The 21,806-nt window shown below is 43.7% G+C and overlaps 1 protein-coding gene across 4 annotated transcripts in view; it reads left to right on the top strand.

The window, feature by feature from the left end:
• The first annotated feature begins 3,443 nt into the window (after positions 1–3,443).
• The window catches only part of GRHL1 (grainyhead like transcription factor 1), a 51,652-nt gene continuing 33,289 nt past the window's right edge, over positions 3,444–21,806 (top strand). Inside the window, exons 1-8 of one of the 4 annotated variants that reach the window (XM_063915428.1) lie at positions 3,444–3,842; positions 10,062–10,248; positions 10,834–10,904; positions 12,324–12,717; positions 13,080–13,156; positions 13,370–13,526; positions 14,294–14,405; positions 15,573–15,667. In XM_063915428.1, the coding sequence (XP_063771498.1) occupies positions 3,754–3,842; positions 10,062–10,248; positions 10,834–10,904; positions 12,324–12,717; positions 13,080–13,156; positions 13,370–13,526; positions 14,294–14,405; positions 15,573–15,667 (1,182 nt within the window). In that variant the 5' untranslated portion in view covers positions 3,444–3,753. Of the gene's footprint in view, positions 3,843–3,946; positions 4,125–10,061; positions 10,249–10,833; positions 10,905–12,323; positions 12,718–13,079; positions 13,157–13,369; positions 13,527–14,293; positions 14,406–15,572; positions 15,668–21,806 lie in introns of those variants that run through there. The other 3 variants (XM_063915429.1, XM_063915430.1, XM_063915432.1) reach the window with 3 other exon arrangements.

Genomic DNA, 21,806 nt, shown 5'->3' with positions numbered 1-21,806 from the left:
TCAAATAATCTGGAGATGCGCACTGTGCAAAACCTGGGCCGTAGCAGGGGATAACGTACCTTTGGTCAAACCGCCCCTCACACGTGATGTTATGTCATCACAAATAGGGGGAAGGCTGCTGAGACCAGGAAATTCCAGGAGGTGCTCTAGGTCAGTGGTGGCCAACGCGTGGCTCTTGAGCCACATGAGGCTCTTTCTTCATTCAAATGTGGCTCCCAACACTCAAAGTCATGTGACAACAAGAGATCTGTAAACCGCTGCACTCCAGCCAGACATGCAGCAGCACTACATAGACTGAGAACTGAGGGAGCCAAATACACAAGGGACAGCTGGCTGGAGTGACACAGGCAGGTGCTGGCTGGAGTGACACATGGGGGAACTGAAGTATATTATGTGAATCTGGCTTTTCAGTATATTTTATGCGGATCTGGCTTTTTCAATTATTTGATGTAGAAGTGGCTTTTTCATTGTATTTTATGTTGGATCTGGCTTTTTCAATGTATTTTATACGAGGGGCGTGGACTAGCAGGCACAAGATCACACCCCATTTTTGCAAGTGCGCCTTCGGCTCGAAGTCGGCTCTTTGATGTTCCTAACAAGATTTCTTGGCTCTTTGTCTCTGACTGGTTGGCCACCCCTGCTCTAGGTACTAGGTGCCATTCTGGGACCCTGAAAGCCAAATACAGGTGCAACGGTTCATTCCTTAGGCCCAGTGCCTTGGGCGGAGGCACCGCTCCCTAGTTACAGGCCTGTGACACTTCCAAAGTAACATCAAAGTTCAGCTTTCTACCACTTTATTACCAAGACAATCAGCTCTGTTTAGCTACCTTTCAGGTCTATTCATGAAGCAGTGAAAAGAGTGGAGAAGTTGCCCATGGCAACCAATCATCTGCTATGTATAATTTTAAAGAATGCACTTGATAAATGTTACTTCAAAGCTGGCTCACTTCTCCACTCTTTTTACTGCTTCATGAATAGACCCCTATTTATATGTCTTACATTAACTATGACAGTGAGTAGACATCAGAATTGCCTTTATAACATGACAATTGTGAAACTTTTTATTACATTGCTTGGGGCACTCCTGGAAAAAGTGCCTCTCTGCCAAAGTGCAACATGGTATAGAATGAGACCAAAAGACCTCCATCATTTGCCAAGTGAAAACGTTCAGGTGCCCCTCAGCCTGGCAAGGATCGCCATTAAAACAGCGCTCTCCGCTACCATTTACCTAACTGATCTTTTGCCTCCAAATGAATTCTCATTTTTGCACTATTCAGCAAAGCTCTGTTCTTCAGTAGTAATGCCTTTACTCCGCCCAGCCACCGCCATCTGCCTGTGCAAATGGCTGCTCCTCTGCAAACCAGTCATCTTTCTCTGTATACCCATGTGGTCCTGCCAGAAATGGAGGTGCACAGGAGGCCCTTTCACATTGCAGTGTAATTATTAATAACTAGTTCCCAGCTCGTCAAAATGACGGAACAACATAACAGCGAGTCCAACTGAAGCAACAGTTGAATAGCTCCCTCGTGCGTCATCTAGTGACCGTCGGCATGCAGAACACTTGAATTCTCCCCATTAGGGGTGAGAAGCAGCGTTAGCCTTTTATTATATAGTATGACCTCTGTTGGATACAAAGGTCTTCCAGCCAAGTTATTGGTTACACTGTGCTTTCCAAATGTCTAGATCACATCAGTTAAATCCTGTATCCTGGACAAACCACCTCATCCTCAGGGAAGGCCTAGAGGCATGTAACAGATAACAGGATAAAGGTGAATGGACTTCTCAACACTGTACTCTGGAGCCAGTAGGGATCTGAGGGAAATAACTAAAGTACATGCATTTATCTTGTCCTGGTCCCTTTGGATAAAAATAAAGCTTATTATGTAAAAGCAGAGACGGCCTCACAGCAGAAAGTAACTAGCGTCTGTCAATGTCTCTGTTATAAACCTATAATATGCAAAAATATACAAGCAGATCAAATGGGATTAATTCATGGCATGCCTCTTAGTAATGTTTGTCTCTGTGGAAGGAAAGATCATTGGAATTAAACAACAGTACATGTGTTACATAGGGTTGATCTAGCTTGGCATGGGCATTTTACATAAGTGTACTCAACCGTGTATGTGTGATGCCCCAATTATTTGGTGCCTCTGTTTAATGCCATTTGATTTGAGATATAATTGCCTATTTATATCTAAGGAGCAACCTCAGAAATATATTATTTCTAGTTTGTGACCATTAATGTTTTCAGAGTTACCTTATTTATTTGAATTGCAATGTCTGTGTAAATTATCTAGATGTCTGCACGCTATTTGGATGGGATGAATGATGGAGAATCTGGGTAAAACAGATTATCTGCCTCTAACCCACAAGGTCACCTTAGGGCAACATGCCATGCCATGTTTAATGTGAGTTCAGTAACCAGCAGGCTCCGGTGACACAAAAGGAATAAATGCAATTAATAACCATGATAAACCCCTTTTTCAGGTGCCAACATCTCTGTATATAAATCTGTTACTATTAGGTCATTGGGCAGTCCAGTCCAAGTGATATACTTTCCCTTTTCCATGATGTCAGGTTACTATAAGTCCATTGAATTTAAAGGTCAGGACATAGTGCCCCCTTGACATACATGAGAGGGTTATACTTTTGTTACAGGACAAGTAAATCAGCCATAATTGGCCTACATTGCTAGGTTATTGGAGATATTATCATTAGATGAGTAGACAGCCCCTTTCTATTGATAGTACCAGTATGGGTGCCAATAACACTGTTTAGGTGCCAGGCTCCAATAATACATATTATGTTTTTACAAAGACCAGACTGGGTGTACTGCAGCATCTCTGCTTCTTGCACACAGATGCCAACTCTGTCTGAGCTTCCAGTTTCCCTACTTGATCTCGACTGAAAACACATGTTCTGGTCCAGGTGACAATGCCAGTATTTCTGTATCTGTCCCCTGGTATCTTCACCAGAGTCACAACTCCAGCAACTGTGCATGGTGCAATGACATGTGCCCATTAGGTGCCAGCATCTGTACATTATGTGATGCCCTCTATGCCCCTGACCAACTGAGTTTTAATACCCATTGTGCCAGGGCTCAGCTGAGATGTGATGTACTGGTTAGCATAGTGCAGATAACATGATACCCTCACTACCATCATCCAGGTTAGATAAGTGTGATACTGTATGATGCCCTCAGTGCCAATGTCCACCTGTGTGATATGATGTCCTTGGTGTCAATGTCTGCCCAGCTGTGATTCCCTCAAAGCCAGTGCCAGTAGTGAAGCCCTCGGTGTCAGTATCAAGCTGAGGTGTGATGCCCTCAGTTCCAGTGCCAAGGAGTGATGCCCTTTGTGCCAGTGTCCAGCTGAGGTGTGATGCCAGTGACCAGCTGTGATGTCCGCGGTGCCATTGACGAGCTCTAATGCATTTAAATAGCAGTGACCAGCTGTGATGCGATGCCCTCGGTGCCAGTGCCCAGCAGTAATGCTCTAGGTCCCAGTGTCCAGCTTTGATGCGATGACCTCGGTGCCAGTGCCCAGCAGTAATGCTCTAGGTCCCAGTGTCCAGCTTTGATGCGATGACCTCGGTGCCAGTGCCCAGCAGTAATGCTCTAGGTGCCAGTGTCCAGTTTTGATGAAACGCCTTCAGTGCCAGTACCCGGCCGATCTGTGATGCCCTCAAATGCCAATGCCAACTCGGTGCCAGTGACCACAGCTGTGATGCCCTCGGTGCCAGTGTCCAGCTCTGATGTTATGCCCCCAGTGCCAGTGCCCAGCTCGGTGCCCGTGCCCGGCTGAGCTGTCAGAGCCCGGATACCGCTTAGAACCCTCTGACAGGTAAGGTAGCACTCTCCCCCTTTGGAACGTTGCAGCGTTCTTCCAGCCGATCCAGCCAATCAGCGCGCAGCGCTCTGCCCCCGCCCTCTGTGAGAGGGGGCCCGCAGCCAATCAGAGACGTCTCAGCAGGTAAACCTCCTTCTCAGTCACAGCCAAGCTCAAAGAGCGAGAAAAGCCGACTAAACCCGTTTGTGAGCCCGGGCTCCCGCACAGCAGGCGGACTGTCCCAACTAGAAAGTCCAGTTCCTCCGACACGGGCGACATGACACAGGACTACGACAAGTAAGTGCCAGCTGTCCCGGGACAGGCACCTGCCGAGCGGCCGCACACACACGCCGCTCTCTCTTGCCTGTGACTGAGAACCAGCGCTCCCTACCCTGCTCCCTACAGGGGCCACACGCCGCTCTCTCCTGCCCTGTAACCACCGTACAGCCCCTGTGGCTGAGAGCCAGCGCTCCCCACACTGACTACAGGGGCCACACGCCGCTCTCTCCTGCCCTGTAACCACCATACAGCCCCTGAGTGCTCCCTACAGGTGCCACATACACGGGCTGCTCCCCCTTATGCTGTAACTTCTATACCCCAGGTACTCCGTATCAGACGCCAGCTCCCTAACCCTGCTCCCTATTCACAGCGCTACAGGTCACAGGTGCACCTGCTGCATCTTCCCTGACTGACCCTCCCTGTGCTCAGCCTGCTGGTACTGTCCATCCGTGGACTCTAGTATGTATGTGTGTGTGTGTGTATGTATGTATGTATGTATGTATGTATGTATGTATGTATGTATGTATATATATATATATATATATATATATATATATATATATATATATATTCAATAATCTACACGTTGCAGTTCCTTATTCAGCATTGACAGTGTGTGTATGTGTGTAGCAGGTGCTACTGATGAGCGTTCACTTCTGGGTCTCAGTGTAGGAGGCTGAGTGATGATCATTGCTTTAGTATGGCTGCCAGTCCAGCTTCTGCTTGTGCCCCAGTCTAGTGCCATTTCCCCAGCGCCTACAGCTGGACAGTGTAGTAAGTAACATTTACAGGTGTCTTCTAATGACTTGTATCCATATCTGTAACACAACTGCTGTTATTTATTTACACTAAGATTAAGGATTTTGTTTAAGAAGTGAAGTACATCCATTATCTACAGTTGTGTATATATTGCTGGCACTCACACTTAGGTGTGTGTGTGTATATATGTATATATATGTATGTATATATATATATATATATATATATATATATATATATATATATATATATATATATATTCATTCTCACACACATTGTGTGTGTGATTTATGATTGGTAGAGCAGGCCATTGTATCTGAGAGTTCTCCTCAGGATCCTATGTGAACCTGGTGTCTTGGTTCATGTAAATGGCAAGGAGACAGTTGGATGAAACCTGAGACCTATAAGGCGTTGGTCATAATGCAAAGAAAAGTAGTGAAACAATTGGTGTCTGCCATCAGCTCCTAGTCCCCCAAATCCTTAGAAACTGACACAAACACAGGCTGGGCTGGAACGTCTCATTCAGCTATAAACTACCTGCAGTCCAGCTGTTACTCTGCTTTCTATGCAAGGCAGGCAGGCATGTCCCACCTTTCTCCTTCTGTGAGATCTAAGGGACCACACCAGAGATACTCAAGTCACAGCAATAAAGTCTCCCAAAAACTAAGCAACACACTGCTCATTACTGAGTCAGCCACCCATCAGTTAAAGTGGCTGTAAATCGTACGTAGACTTGGGATCTCTGCGGCATCATCTCCTAGTCATAAACTTCAAACACCAAATAAGCAAAGCAACAAGCTCAATATACAGTACTTGTAACTGAGGGTTACTGGCAGCTAACGTGTATATAGGAAGTGGTCTTCAAACACTAGTCTGTGCTCCCACCCCAAGGGGATACGGTCATTAGGACGACAGTCACTCGGTTGACCACTGTTGGTCGACATGCGTTTTTCACTATTTTTTTTTTCCATTTTGTTTTGAACTTTTCCATACTTTACGATCCACGTGGATTATGATTGGGAATAGTAACCTGTGCCGAGCGCAGCGGGGCACCTTGCCCGAAGTGCGAGGGGACATTGTGCATTAATTGGGGTTCCCCCGTCACAAAAAAGTAAAAAAAACCTCATGTCAAACTTTTTCCATGTCGACCTAATGTTTACCCTATGACCCATACCCATTCTAAGTGTACAGTATGTACAAACACAACACACAAATATGTTTTCCTAGTACATCCTCCTGATCAGGTACATGATAAACTCAGACAAATATTTTTCCAGGAAGAAATACATTGGGTTTTATCTTCAGGTATCTGGCGGACACTCACAGCCAGACTTAAGACCCGTATTCCACAGTACAGACAATCTAACACCTACAGTATTTATGGCAGTTGATCAAAAGTATCTTTTTACTGTAATGTGAGCGCAACATAGATTATTAGGATGTTCCCCTTTAAATATCATACTCTCCACAGAAGATGTACGTGGGAAAGGAGCTTTTGCCAAGAGTTCAGCTCTGGAAAGGATCATTTTGGCTTGGAGTGCTTCTTTAAAGACGGCGGAATACCCCCAAGGCATTTCTGCACTTCAACTGAATGTTGCAATGGGAGGGTACATAACACAAGCACCTGTTGTCTCAACACAACTTGGAACCTGTGTGCAAATTACATACAGAAGCAAAGAAAAAAGAAATTCAGTGGTTTTGGATAAGAAGCATTTAATGGATAATTGGATGCTGAATAGTAAAATCAGAATATGATTTTAGGTAGAAGATTATAATGGATCAGACAACATTAGAGAAAGTTATCTGTAACAATCCGTTGTGGGATGTGTTTGCCTTAATTGTGCCGCTGGTATCCATACTGTAGCTGTGTGTGACTTCCCTACTATTGTGCTTGTAAATACGGAGTTTACACCAGTAAAAGCGTATTACATCAGCAGTGCCCAGGGTCACTTCTAGAAAACAGAAGACGTAAACCTCTGCATATTTTTACTGGGATCGCTTTCCCTTACCTGTAAGTTTATACCAGTGGCTCCATTTAGCTTTTATTCAATAGGCGTTGTATTGGATTGCCATTGTAGTCACAGTGGAGGAATGCAGCGCACAGGAGAGGCTGGGAAGGAGGCGTCATGATTCCAGGATTGGTTCAGATGATACAGTGCTGTGAGATGTCGGTGATGTTACACATTGGCCGCAGTATCAGATTGCACAGTGCAGGCATAATAGCGTTTCATTGTCTTTAAATAGCTCTAAAATAGTATTTTGGGATATATTTTTTTCCCATGTTTCATGCACTCCAAATTCTTCTCTTGCCTAGTGTCAGAAGGACTTGTTTACTCTGAGAATCCATTCAGAAGTTGCTTCCATCATGTTGCCATATTTATTTGAAAGTCCATTCCATGTCCATAGTCACTAGTTTAGAGTAGACCAATAAAATATCTTGTTGGATACAATAAGAATAATTTTCATTGTAAAATGGAGTAGCGGGTATACAGAATCAGCCTTGATCCAGGCACAGAATATGTGTTTACGCGCAAGATGTTGCTGATAGGTCAGGCCAAGGGAGGGGATCAGGGCATTCCTAACCTTGTATGGCGTGTATGACCCAGGGCACGTGTGTGTGTATGTATGTATGTATGTGTGTGTGTGTGTATATATATATATATATATATATATATATATATATATATATATATATATATATATATATATATATATATATATATATATATATATATATATATATATATATATATAATCAAGATTCCATCTTGCACAGTGGAATGACTGACATGAGATAAAGGGGATAGAAGGATAACTTTAAAAGTTATTTTTGTGTGCGTGTGTAGCGGCATATTGCCATTTTCACTCAGCAAAAGAATTGTGAAAGCCTGCGTTTGATGGGGCTAATTTTGCATGTTCATGGGTGAACTCTACAAACCAAATAAGTGATATATGTAACAAAGACTGTTCAGATGTCTCCTCTCTCTTATGCTGGGCTGTACATGTATATTTTATTAGCCCGGATAGGCCTCAGCCACTCAAACCACTCCCAGACACTCTCTCCCTTGCCCAGTGTCCTCTGACCTTTTCTTCTTCGTCTTCTCTTCCTCTAATTCCTATTTGTAATGCCCTCTCTAGGTTCACCTGGACAAAATCATGGGCTGTTGTAGTGCAGGCTTAGCTAATGAGGCCCAGTGTATACAATGTATTGTGACAGGTGCAGAGTATTTAAGGATGCTGCTAAGGCTTTCCTATCTGAAACAAAGAAACTGCACAGTACCAATGTACTTTCCCCCTTCCAGTTAATGTTGTGCTGTGTACCCTGGATAACAGTAACCTGTGCTTGTTGCTGTGGGTCTGGGATCTAGTGTGGATTTCATATTAATGTCCCTATCAGGGCACAGCATCTTTCAGCTGGGTGCATTTTATTGCTGAGAATAGCGCTATGTATTTGATGTGCAAATTGCCTGAACATTAAATGAACAATTACCTGTTACAACAGGGCTACATTTCCATATCAGCATTAATACTCTGTCCACCCACAAAGATCCTCCAGTAAAATGTTATTCATAACAATATCTATTTTATCTCTACTTATATATATATATTTTTTTTTAATAACTTTTCTTTATAGCCTCCTAACTCAGAACAGGCTGCCATTCAACTCTAACAGTCTGCATCTGTTACTTTGCATACGCAGCGCTGGTGGGTCCTAGTGTAGCTGACACTCCACTTATCCCTTTGTATTGCATTTCTGTTGTCATTTTGGTTCGACTTTATTTATGTGATGATTACACTTTTTAGATTAGGAGAATAGACAAGACTGGGCTCCAGAACATAAGAGAAGAGTGTTTCATACTTAGAATTTACTAACCCTATAATACTGGCACCAACTGATGGCATTGTTATGGAAACTGGTGAACGGGTAACTAATAAATATGTTGCTGTAACTCATAGCAACCAACAAAAACAAGGCATTTGTTTTCTCACAAATAGTCAGAAAAATCACGATAAAAATCTGAATGGCTGATACTAGATACTACACTCCTTTTGTGTTTGTGCCAGACATTCTAAATATCTGGCATGGCGCACAGCATCACCGGGAGATTAGGACTCCCAGATTACATTAGAGCAAAATGTATTGTATAAAAAAATTAATTGTGATGGGGAAACTGATGTGTGATTCCGAGTTGATCGAGTTTTTTGCCGTTTCTGAGTAGCTCAGAACTTACTTAGTCCTTGCGATCACATCAGCCTGTCCGGTCCCAGAATTGACGTCTGACACCCGCCCTGCAAACGCTTGGACATGCCTGTGTTTTTCCAAACCCTCCCAGAAAACGGTCAGTTGACACCCACAAACACCCTCTTCCTGTCAATCTCCTTGCGGTCGGCTGTGCGAATGGATTCTTCGTTAAATCCATCGCACAGCAACAATCCGCTTTGTACCCGTACATTGCGCCTGTGCATTGCGGTGCATACGCAGTAGTGACCTGATTGCTGCACTGCGAAAAACGTCAGCGTGAGATCAGGTCGGAATGATCCCTAATGTCAGTATGCTGCGTTAACTTTGCGACATGGCATAGTTACCTTTTATTTTCATTCTACGACTTCTGGTTAATATGAATGTGATAGGACAAAGGAAAGAAAGATGTTGTGTTTTTTTTCTCCAGCTGCACTTGTGCAATGAGGGAAAATGTGACTGTGCCCAGTGCAGGAGCTTGTTCCCCCAAACCTCCTGTAGTCCACTGACCTGTCCTCTGCAAAGAGATGGAGTGTGATCATATACTGGCATGGGGCATAAACCCCTATAGATGCCCAGAGTTGTGGGATCAGCCCTACAGTGCGGTTCCAGACAAGTGGGTTGGTTATCATACATCTCAGCAAACACTCCGCGTCCACCAGTTCAGGTTCAGCGTGTGTAGTTGATGGTATCGCTGGCAGCAGGCCTGTTGCTTTTACTTGTGTGTGTTAAACTTCCAACAGAAGAACTTTTGTAATAAAAGAGCAGACTGTTAAGGTTTGTGTAACTTTCGCATTTGCACGCATGGGATCACCATTGCTTTGAGCCTTTCATTACAATAACATTCCATTCATACAGACTTTACTTGCTAGACCGCACAATCTTTTTTTTTTTTTATTCATTGTTGTCCCCATTTAGTTGCAAAAACTTTTTTTTTTTCTTCCCCCCTCTTCAAGTAAACGACCTGTGTTGGTGCTGCAGAATGACCCCTTGTATCAGCAGAGGCGATCCTACACCAGTGAGGATGAAGCGTGGAAGTCTTTTTTGGAAAACCCCCTAACAGCAGCTACTAAAGCCATGATGAGCATTAATGGAGATGAAGATAGTGCGGCAGCGCTTGGCCTTCTCTATGATTACTACAAGGTATGGCTGCTGCAGAGTGGTCTGTGGGCTAGATCTTACCGTGGGCCTGTAGTCTGCCTGTAGCCGGCTGTGCTCCTTTACAGCTTCAGCACATGAGTCACTGCTTTCTGAAGGCTTTGCAAGGGTAGCACAAGCCTGGGCTAGCCGTTACAGCTCGGAAGGGGTTAAGAGCTTCTGTCAATGAGGATTATGCCATCAGGGCTGAGGTGATTGCACAACGTGTTTAAGGGTTCTGCATTAAGCCAATGTATTAATATAGTACGTTAAACGGTTAAATAGACTTGTGTATTTTGTGGAAATATAATTCATACTAAGCTTGTAGAGTAGGCTAAAAAGAGGCTAATGAATGCAACCTATCCATTAAAAAGAAACTGAGGCATGAGGTACTTTGTGCAGCATGATATCTGCCTCCTTTCGCTAACTGCAAAGTTGATAGGCCTAAATTGATAGGCGATATTCCCATGGAAATGCTTTCTGCTCACCACAAAATGGCCGCCTCCACTGCAGGTGACAGGATTGCTCTGGAGTGTTACACAACCATATTTGGCCCGTATTGTATAAAGCATAAGTATGTTTCTTTCACAGGTCCCCAGGGACAGGAGACAGTCTTCCAACAAACAAGACCACGATCACACAGAATCAGAACACAATAAAAGGTTGGTTACACATATACATGTAGGTGCCGGTCAGTGGTGTTGGAAGGGTGTGTGATAGTGGCCAAAACATGCTGTGTGCAGAGTTAGGTTTGGGTGTAGATGGGTGGCAGGTATGGTATTGTGATATTTGTTATTTATATGCATAGATAAGCAACCCATCTAATAGAGGGTTTACATGATGACTATAGTACAGGTATGAGGTCCTTCGCTTGGGAATTATGAAGAACTATTCCTAAAATCTGCTAAAATGCATTTAAATGACCCTAGTCCAGGGATGGGGAACCTTTGGCCCTCCAGCTGTTCCTGAACTACACATACCAGCATGCCTTGCAATAGATTTGCAATTTGTCTATGCTAAAACTGTTGCAGGGCATGCTGGGATGTGTAGTTCAACAGCTGGAGTGCCAAAGGTTCCCCATCCCTGCCCTAGTCTTTCTCCACCCTGTCCCTCCCATTCATCCTCCGGGTGTGGATTATTAGATCTACACTAAAAAGGTCTACAGTCGGTAGGTCGACATGGAATAGGTAGACAGTAGAAAAGGTTGAAGTGGAAAGGGTCGATACCTTATTTTTTTGTTTTGTTTTTTGTTTTGAGGGGGTTGTGGGTTTTGTCATTTATCTGCTACAAAAAAAAAGCCCTATTAGTGTACCGCGTCCCCTCGAATGGCTCTCTTTGCTTGCCACACTTTGGGAGGTTACTATTCCCAATCCTAGTCCACATGGATGGTAAAGTATTGAAAAATTGAAAAAAAATAAAAAATTTTTTTCGACCTTTTGACCAGGTCTATCTAATGCATGTCGACCATTAGTAGTCGACCTATTGACTGTGGACCTATAGACCAGATACCCCTCCTCCATCCTAATAGTAACTAAAGGGAGAAACACTCCATGAGCTTATCTGTATGTATGACAGAACCACAGAGCAGTAGCAAATCCTTTACTCCTTTACTTTTCCTTCATGGTTTTCACGCCTGACTGGATAGCTGGTTTCCAGATAAAGATGTCTTCCCTTTTCCTAATTAAGGGGGTGAGTAATTAAACCATCTAAAGAGGACAAGTGGAGGTGTTGTCCATAGCAACCCGATTCTAGCTATTATTTCATCTCCCTCTTAGTAACCACCTCTGTAGTGGTGGTGGTGCACTAAGAGTAAGGATTCACATCAGCTTGCTGCAGTAATGGAAGAGTAAGTTTACATTTAAAGTATTTCTGTTGCCTACAACCGTTGTATTCTACCAGTTGTGTGGGCTACGCCGCATGGAACGGTGTTCCAGATGCCAGACATTTAAAATACTGAGGATCGATGGAAGACATTGAAGCTAGAATATATATAATACTGCTAATCCTGTTTTTGTGTTGCTTTTTGTCCTACTAACTGTCCAACCAGGAAATTCTAACCTGCCGTTTCTGTCTTCCCGAAGGAACGGCCTTTCACAAGTAAATGAACAGTCCTTGATTTGCAATGGTGAAAACAGAGTGCAAGTCTTGAAAACCAGTGTGCCGTTAAATATTTTACTTCCCCTGGGAATGATGGGCAACCACATTGACAAAAGAGGTCACCTGACCACCCCAGACACCACTGCCACAACAATCACATCGATGCCAGCTCATGCGATCAAAACAGAGTCCCAGAGCCACGGCTTCACCGTGGGCATCCAACCAAATGTGTATCATTCTGAGGCCGTGGAACGCATCGTGTGCTTTGACAGGAATGTTGCCTCTGACCACTTCAACTCCAACAGCCAGCCACCGAGCACTCAGAGGAGGACCCCTGACTCAACGTTCTCTGAGACCTTCAAAGAAGATGTTCAGGAGGTAAAAAAAAGTATTTTTGTTAGGGCACCAAATTAATAATTGCTTTGGACTCCTGTAAATTAAGCCAACGCCATATGACTTTTGCTCTTCCTGCCGTTAGGACTTGTTGGCATGTAAACCTCTCCTAGAGTGCGGTAAAGAAAGTTCTGTAGAAAAAAAGTTTTTTCTTTCTTTTGTATATTAGTAGAGTCTTTGTCTGCACAAAGCAGTGAAAGTCAGCCCTTGTGGTTGCAGCGCCAAAACAAACACATTGATTCCTCATCTCTGTAATGTTTGTTTTTCATTTATTCTTTTGTTCGTTCCTCCTTTTTTATTTTTTTTTATATGCTTGTAAATTGTATTATTTTTTATTTTTTCTTCAGGTTTTCTTTGCACCTGACCTAAATTTACGGATGAACAGTGTAAGCTCTGAAGAATATGTTTTTGATCCTGTTACCGGGTAAGTTCACAAACTATTGCTGCATCCACCATTAATCAACCTGAAGGAAATTTGGGAAGAGGGGATGGAGAATGGAGAATAATTCACCTTTCTTTTTTTTTTTCTTCTTTTTTTTCTCCTTTTCTCGGTTTATTTCTCTTCTCGGAAAATGATTTTATGTACATGTTGGCTATTCCCCGGTCTCTTAGTTTAACTTATTTGTTTTTACTACAGGAATAATTTTGAATACACATTAGAAGCCTCTAAATCCCTCAGACCAAAACCTGGAGACAGTACGATGACTTACCTAAACAAGGGTCAGTTTTATCCAATCACATTGAAGGATATTGGAAATAACAAAGGGATACATCATCCAATCAGCAAAGTCCGGGTAAGACTTTTTTCATTGGCTGGAATTCAGAGGATTGTTTTTGGCATAAACCATAGAACCTCTGACCTACAGTAATTTCCAACTGTTTAGTAGTTAAGAATATTGTGATCTGCTTCTATACATTTTTTTTTTTTTAAGCATAAGAAAGATAGATATGCAGTATCACATTAAAATATATCTATGATGATTTCTGCCACTGAGCTATAAAAAGTCATTTAGAGCTATAAGAGAATCCCCTTTTACAGTCCTGTGATGCCTGGATTCATGAACACTCTGACAGGTTCTAATATTATTATTTATTACCAGTTATTTGTATAGCGCACACATATTCTGCAGCGCTTTACAGAGAATATTTGCCCATTCAGTCCCTGCCCCTGTGGAGCTAACAATCTATATTCCCTACCACATGTACACACAGACACATTCATGCTAGGGTTAATTTTGTTGGGAGCCAATTAACCTGCCAGTATATTTTTGGGATTGTGTGAGGAAACCCACACAAGTACGGGGAGAATATACAAACTCCACACAGTTAGGGCCATGCTGGGAATTGAACCCATGACCTCAGTGCTGTGAGGCAGTAATGCTAACCATTACACCCTCCGTACTGCCCTATATTCATCCAGACATACGTCTATGGCTTGAACCCTAGGGAATAAAGCATGCAGTGCAGGCTACATGGCAGCATACAGTATATCATTTTGCCCAGACCATGTCCCTGAATGCACTTGCCGCAATATAACACGCTACCCTGCTTTCTCCTTCAGAGTGTCATTATGGTGGTGTTTGCCGATGATAAGAGCCGGGAAGACCAGCTACGCCATTGGAAATATTGGCATTCTAGACAGCATACTGCTAAGCAGAGGTGCATTGATATAGGTAAGATGTCACTATGTATGTGTTTGGTTGTTTTTGTGTGTGTACTGTATGTGTTGTTTTTTTGTTTTGTTTTTCTCTTCCATATATGGCATAAAGTTAATCAACATTTTGACAGCTGTATATCAGAAGAAAGAGAGCAGATTATTATTATTATTATTATTATTATTATTATTATTATTCTTCTTTGGTATCTTATATAAATGACAGCTCACATTAACTGCCCCCTCCCCCACACACACACTGCGGTATTCAAATGATATATTACGCCCAATCTCCTTTCTAAAGTGATCCCCATTATCGCGTATATTGCGTCCATAGTAATCGGGTTTAGCTGCATAAAGGGTTGTGGCACCTCGCTACCCCGGGGGTAGTGAGCTGAAATCTTGATACCACGCCCGTCAGCAGAAACCGAACGATGTGTAAGGACTGGAAATAATTGAATACCGCCCACTGAGTCCATTCTGTCTTTTGTTGCTGTGTATGTTGTTTCTATCATGAACCCCTCCTTGTACTGCGCTGAGGTCTATGTTGGTGATATATAAAATGTAAAAAAGCTAATAGATGATGTACTGTTCAGTATAAAAACTCCATGTTCTTGCCTGGTTTTGGTTTGTTACTTTTTGGGCATCAGTAATGAAGTCTTGTAGAATTTTGTTATATGACTTTGAAGTCTTGCTCTAGTTTTTTATTTTCCCTCTGATAGATCCTCTTGTATAATAAAAATATCCTTCAGTGTAAATCTGTTGTCCCTCGGTGCTACATCCATTTGCGCACATTTATTGCCGGAGCTGACAAACACTTCCTTCTCGGGCTGTAGCAGTAAATGTGACCATCCTAACCGCACAGTGCAATCGGAATATGCTGCCACTGTGTAACTAATGTTTTTGCTGCTTTTTACTCCAAGGGGGGAATTCAATTGTTTATTCTATTCTGTCTATTAGATAGGAAAAATAGACACCCGACTGACTTTTCAAACAATTGAATATCCCCCAAGAATGGTAGCTGCAAGCTAGCGGTCTTCAAACTACATTTCCCATGATGTTGTTGGCTCGCTGAGTCAGCATATGGCAGTGTATATCTTAGTAGCCACAGGGCCACCAAGAGGTTGCCCATCACCACATCTCACCTGACTTTTTTTTTTTTTTTGCTCTTTTTATTGTTTTACAGCTGACTACAAAGAGAGTTTCAATACCATCAGCAACATTGAAGAGATTGCTTATAATGCAATTTCCTTCACCTGGGACCTGAATGATGAAGGCAAGGTATGTGTCCTTTTTAATTCATTTGATTTAATGTTATACCATAATTAAAAAGGGTGCGTTGCATTTATTATCTTCTTACTCTATAATTACCTGGTATGTCCTACTTAATGCTATATGTGATTTATTATTGAAGCTACTTAAATTCAAAATATAGATTACAATGTGTGTAATTCAGTGACTGATGGAGCAATCGTTGAAGCATTGACAATTTAGTATGGGCTCCAAACAAAATATACTATGATGAAAATATAAAATCATGACCTATTGGATCTAAAACCGTTTACTTTTTGTTTATTGTGTGGTTTTCGTGTTTTTTGTTTCTTTGTATGGTACAGGTGTGTTTTGTGTGTATGTGTGTGTGTGTGTGTGTGTATGTATGTATATATGTATGTATATATGTATGTATATATATATATATATATATATATATATATATATATATATATATTGCAAAAAGGTGGGGTACCTTGGTGAGCAGTTTGCAGGCTTCCGTGCATTGGCCAATTCACTAACTAAACGCCCATCATTTGTTTATTGATTTTGTGAGGATAAGTGAGCTAGCTATGGTGAGTGCTGAATTTTCTGTTTTTATAAAATATATATTTTTTTTTATAATACTGTGTGACATTTATATAAATCAGATGTTGACTATACTAAACTGCCTAAAAGTGATTTGATTGGATGTTACTGGTTACCGTATCTCCCATGTGCTAATAGACTGAGGTCCTACATCTCTGTATAGTTGCTGTCCATGTTATACATCCTTGTTATCTGGTTCCATGGTTGGCCCTTAATAGGAGTTATAAAGTGTGGTTTGATTATGCGAGACTGGAAGATTTTCCCCCTTGTGTATAAATATGGAACACCCCTTGAGCACGTTGGTTGCCTGCTTGCGCAGCTTAGTGGAAAGGATGACAGAAGAGAGGTCTTTCAGAAGTCGGTTTGCTTTCTTCTTTTTCACATGGAAGTCATTTGTTTGTGGTACAATAAGGTACATTTTCCCTTGCAGGTTATGTACACACAAGCTATACATTGCGTTTCACTCTCCCGGAGTTCAAGGGTAGCTCTTACCAGATATATGCATCTGTAAGGTTGAGACGCGGAGGCCTGAAAAGGAGCCTCAAAAGTTGTCGCCTTGTCACGCTTGTTCAGCTGAAGTCTCCCCATTGTCAATGGCAGCTGATGTGAACTGTCCGGCAGACTGCCTGGAAGGACCTGGGAGAGTTCGTAGACAAACAGTGTTGGGTTGTTTGAACTTTCTTTCCCATCAGTTTACCAAATACAAAGAGTGGAGGGAAAAATGGAAAGGTTGATGATGTGTTCAGAATTGTTAACCCCTGCTTAGACAGAGGGCTTGAAGAACAATGGTCTTTAAGTTGCGCTGGTGAATCATGGTCACTGTTGCGGTGACTGAAATATTCCATATTGGTAAAAGAGACAGTTTTGCTAAGATGCACTTTCAGCTTTGGTGGTAGCTGCTAACTTGTGGTAATTGTAATGTTTTTCCTGAGGGATTTAACTCCTCTCTTTAGTGAAGTTCTGCAATTTAATAGCGCTGTAATACAGGAACCTCGGAGAGCTGTGCGGGCTCATTTGCATAAGACTAGCAGCAGTGATTATCCCCATTCGTGTAGGTGACTCCTTTCCAAAGTTGCTACACAAGTATTTGTGGAAATATATTTAGCATGTAATTACTCTTCTAAAATATTTCAAACCAGCGTCACCCGATGTCTGTAGAGGGCACATAGTTAACTGCTGTTTATGCATGGATGTATCACCTTTGTTCATTAGACACTAATTGGCTTTGTGCGGTGACTGAACATCAAGGTGTATAATTTTAAAGGGATACCGCATCACTGAAACGCCCTTTCTTAAAATAAGGCGTTGCCTGTTTTTGTTTGTGGTATTAGAGGTAGTTATATAGCTCATACTCTGAATGGGAGAGGCTTTATGTCAGCAGGTGACTGTGTCTTATAGAGAAGGGCGGGGGCCAGTGATATTTTGTATGTAAAGTACCTGGATAAAATAGATTATATGGACAATCTTCAAACTTGTTCGGCTCCGGTAAATGTATTCCTAATTCAACAAAGATTTTCCACTCCGATTCATATGATTTTACCCAAAAGATATCTTTTGGGTAAAATCATATGAATCGGAGTGGAAAATCTTTGTTGAATTAGGAATACATTTACCGGAGCCGAACGAGTTTGAAGATTGTCCATTGACCGAGTAACCCAGGGAGCGCACCACAGCAAATTTTGATTGTATAAACTGTGACTTTTTGGAATTTAGTGGACCATCCCGGCTGGTGGACTGCAGCACCTTTGAACTAAAGCGCCATCTTTACATTTTTTTGTTTTAAAATAGATTATATGTTCTGAATCTATTTTGGGTTTTTAATTTGTTTGTTTCCTTGTCATGTAGCAGGTAAAATTAAAGCTCTGCTGTTACACACACACACACACACACACACACACACACACACACACACACACACACACACACACTGTAGAATAAATATATATATAATATTACACACATACTAATGTTTATGCTGTGATGTGCTAATACACGTTTCGCCTACCTCAAGTCTCAGGGTGCCACTGTTTCTACGCAAGCTGAGTATATTTTTCAGAGGGCACCAGAGCAGGACTATCTATGTGTGAGTGCTGGTCCGTATATTGTGTGTGTGTGTGTGTGTGTGTGTATATTAGTGGGCACTGTAGGAGACTGTATCGGCAAAAGAAATCAAACCATGACACTGTAGCTTAAGTCGACGTTTCAGGGGAGACCCCTTTTATCAAGACAATGCAAACAATGTACTTCACGCATATAAATAACTGAAGTGGTAGACCCACGTGCAACCTTCCGCCTCCGCTTTCCCGGAGATCCCATGACATCATCAGCGCCTGCCGGCAGCCCGGCATCAGACTGGGGCATTGGCTACCCAATGTGTATACCATCACCACGGTGACTACAATAAAAACAATACAACAGCATGAGATCGGTGATCTGTATCCTACCTACAAATGACACTAGTCAACATACTAGCATTTATATTCCTCCTTTATGGGAAGTTTCTCTACCATATTGAGTTAATATAAATTAAGATTGTATAGCATACTGCTGCAGCAGTCATATAGTTATGAGCAATTGCCCTTTTTGCCAGCGCCCTGATAGTAATATATAGACAGGTTTTCATATGTGAGCCCTATCAGTACAGCACGGGGCAGTAAGGTATCCTATATTGTCAGTCCCTGCTTATGATAGCTTTTAGCAGATAAATTAATTAAAAAAATAATTTTACATTGATCACATTGTTACTAGTATGTTGACTAGTGTCTTTTTTTAGGTAGGATACAGCTTTATTTAAAGCGATATATATGCCGGGAGAGGGGAGGCTGAAGGCTTTAGTGGGTCTATCACGTCAGGTATTTACAGTATATGTGTGTTGTACATTGTTTGCATTGTCTTGATAAAAGGGGTTTTCCCTGAAACGTCGACTTAAGCTACAGTGTCATGGTTTGATTTCTTTTGCTGATACAGTCTCCAGCAGTGCCCGCCTATTACGCTCTATACATCACCTAAGGGGTGAAGGGGCACCGGAGCAAGGTGTTTTTATTGCATTTGGAGAGTGCCGTTCAACTGTTCATATACACACACACATACGTACACATACGTACACACACACACACACACACATATACATATACATATACATATACATATACATATACATATACATACACACACACACACACACTACTAGGTGATTCATCACGCCCTACGGGCGCTCTTCACACCGTCATAAGGGGCTATCCCCCTTAACCCTTGCACACCCTTGTGGCGTGCAATATTTTTATTATATAGAGTATGATATGGTTATATATTGCACGGACAAAGGGCGTGCAATGGTTAAGGGGTCGAAGCCCCTTGCAATGCGGTGAACAGCGCACGCAGGGCCTGATGAATCACCTAGTAGGTGCTTTGGTTGGGGGAGTGGCAGGTGCGGGGAAGACGCGGATGGGATCTGGGGGTGCCACGGGAGGGGCGGTTGTGGTGGTGATGCAGGTGGGGGAGGGGCTGGTGCAGTGGTGCCGCAGGTGGGGGTCCGCAGCCACCGCGGGTGGGGAAGGAGCAGTTGCGGGGTTCCCCGGGTGGGGGAGGGGCGAATGCGGTGGAGCGGGGGGAGGGGCGGGTGCGGGGTTGCTACAGGTTGGGGAGGGGGTCCGGAGCTACCATGGGTGCTGGAGGGGGTGTGTGGGGGTGCCGCGGATGGGGCCCGGAGATACTGTGAGGGAGGGGCGGGTAATGCTTATCCTGCTTCTCCTCTTGGAAGCAGCTAGGCTGCTGTCCTCCCTTTGGCAGTGGCTCTCCCGGAGACTCAAACAGCAGCCAGTCACTATTGTTAGCGCCGGTGTCCCAACGAACCTGATTACAGGGAAGAAGATGCACTCAATAAACTACAGCTCCCAGCAGCCCTAAGGGGCGTAATGCTTCAGCGCTAAGGGCTGCTGGGAGCTGTAGTTAAGGGTTTATTACGTGTGTACGCATCACTGGTACAGGGGGCATTACGTGTCTAAGCGGCACTGGTACAGAGGGCGTTGTGTGTAAGCGTCACTGCTACGGGGGCGTTACGTGTGTAAGCGTCACTGGTACAGGGGGCGTTACGTGTGTAAGCGTCACTGGTACAGGGGGCATTACGTGTGTAAGCATCACTGGTACAGGGGGCGTTATGTGTGTAAGCATCATTGGTATAGGGGCCGTTACATGTGTAAGCGTCGCTGGTACAGGGGGCGTTACGTGTGTAAGCGTCACTGGTACAGGGGGCATTACGTGTGTAAGCGTCACTGGTACAGGGGGCGTTGTGTGTAAGCATCATTGGTATAGGGGCCGTTACATGTGTAAGCGTCGCTGGTACAGGGGGCGTTACGTGTGTAAGCGTCACTGGTACAGGGGGCGTTACGTGTGTAAGCGTCACTGGTACAGGGGGCGTTACGTGTGTAAGCGTCACTGGTACAGGGGGCGTTACGTGTGTAAGCATCATTGGTATAGGGGCCGTTACATGTGTAAGCGTCACTGGTACAGGGGCCGTTACATGTGTAAGCGTCACTGGTACAGGGGCCGTTACATGTGTAAGCGTCACTGCTACAGGGGGCGTTACGTGTGTAAGCGTCACTGGGACGGGTGGGCGTTACGTGGGTAAGCGTCACTGGTACAATGGGCGTTACGTGTGTAAGCGTCACTGGTACAGGGGGCGTTACGTGTGTAAGCGTCACTGCTACAGGGGGTGTTACTTGTGTATGGTCACTGGTACGGGGGGCGTTACATGTGTAAGTGCCTCTGGTACAGGGGGCATTACATGTGTAAGTGTCTCTACTACAGAGGGTATTATGTGCGCTGTGCCTTTGTAAAGTATGCAAGGTTGCCAATTTATAGTTTGCAGGGGTGCGCCGAACACCCTAGCACCGGCCCAGACTGCACACCCACTGCACTGCACAGCGCTGTCACCTTTTACATTGATTCAGCGTCCATACATTACCCTCAGCGATATCACCCACTCTATCCGTTACATTAGCCATCTCGGGGCTTCCAGGCCGGCAGCCCAGGTGCTGTGTTGCGGAGTCAGGGCCTCTGGGGATCTGGGCGCGGCTGTGGCGGGGAAGCACTTCTGTGACATTACGCGCAGAGGAGGCTCTGGGGCTCAGAGAGTATGCGGCGCAGGCAGGGCTATGAAAGCCTTCCGCTGCGCCGCTTTCATACACATCTATACTGGTGGCCGCAGCAGCTTCTGTTCCACCTGCGTTGCGGCTAGGGAGTGGGGATTGTTGATGCAGGAGGGGGCAGGCGGACTGGCAGTAAAACATAGGACGCTGCAGTAAAAGGATTCCCCCCCCCCCCCCCTATCTGCAGCGCAGAGACTTGTTGCAGATGCAGTGGCATACCCTCCAGCTGTACCTTTTTGGCAGGTACAGTACTTTTTTTTTTTTTTATGGTCTGTACCGATTATTGACTCTCCAAGCTTCCATTGAAAGTATAGGAAAAGGGGCGTGGTCACGCAGCTGTACCCGTGGCCACGCCCCCTTTTAGAATTTGTATCCATGTTTATGTGTACATTGTTGGAGGGTATGTTGCTGCA

Source organism: Pseudophryne corroboree, chromosome 4 (genome assembly GCF_028390025.1).
Source record: "Pseudophryne corroboree isolate aPseCor3 chromosome 4, aPseCor3.hap2, whole genome shotgun sequence".
In the NCBI taxonomy this organism is placed as follows: domain Eukaryota; kingdom Metazoa; phylum Chordata; class Amphibia; order Anura; family Myobatrachidae; genus Pseudophryne; species Pseudophryne corroboree.
The sequence above is the reverse complement of the archived record's forward strand: the minus strand, read 5'-3'. Positions and strand labels throughout refer to the sequence as shown.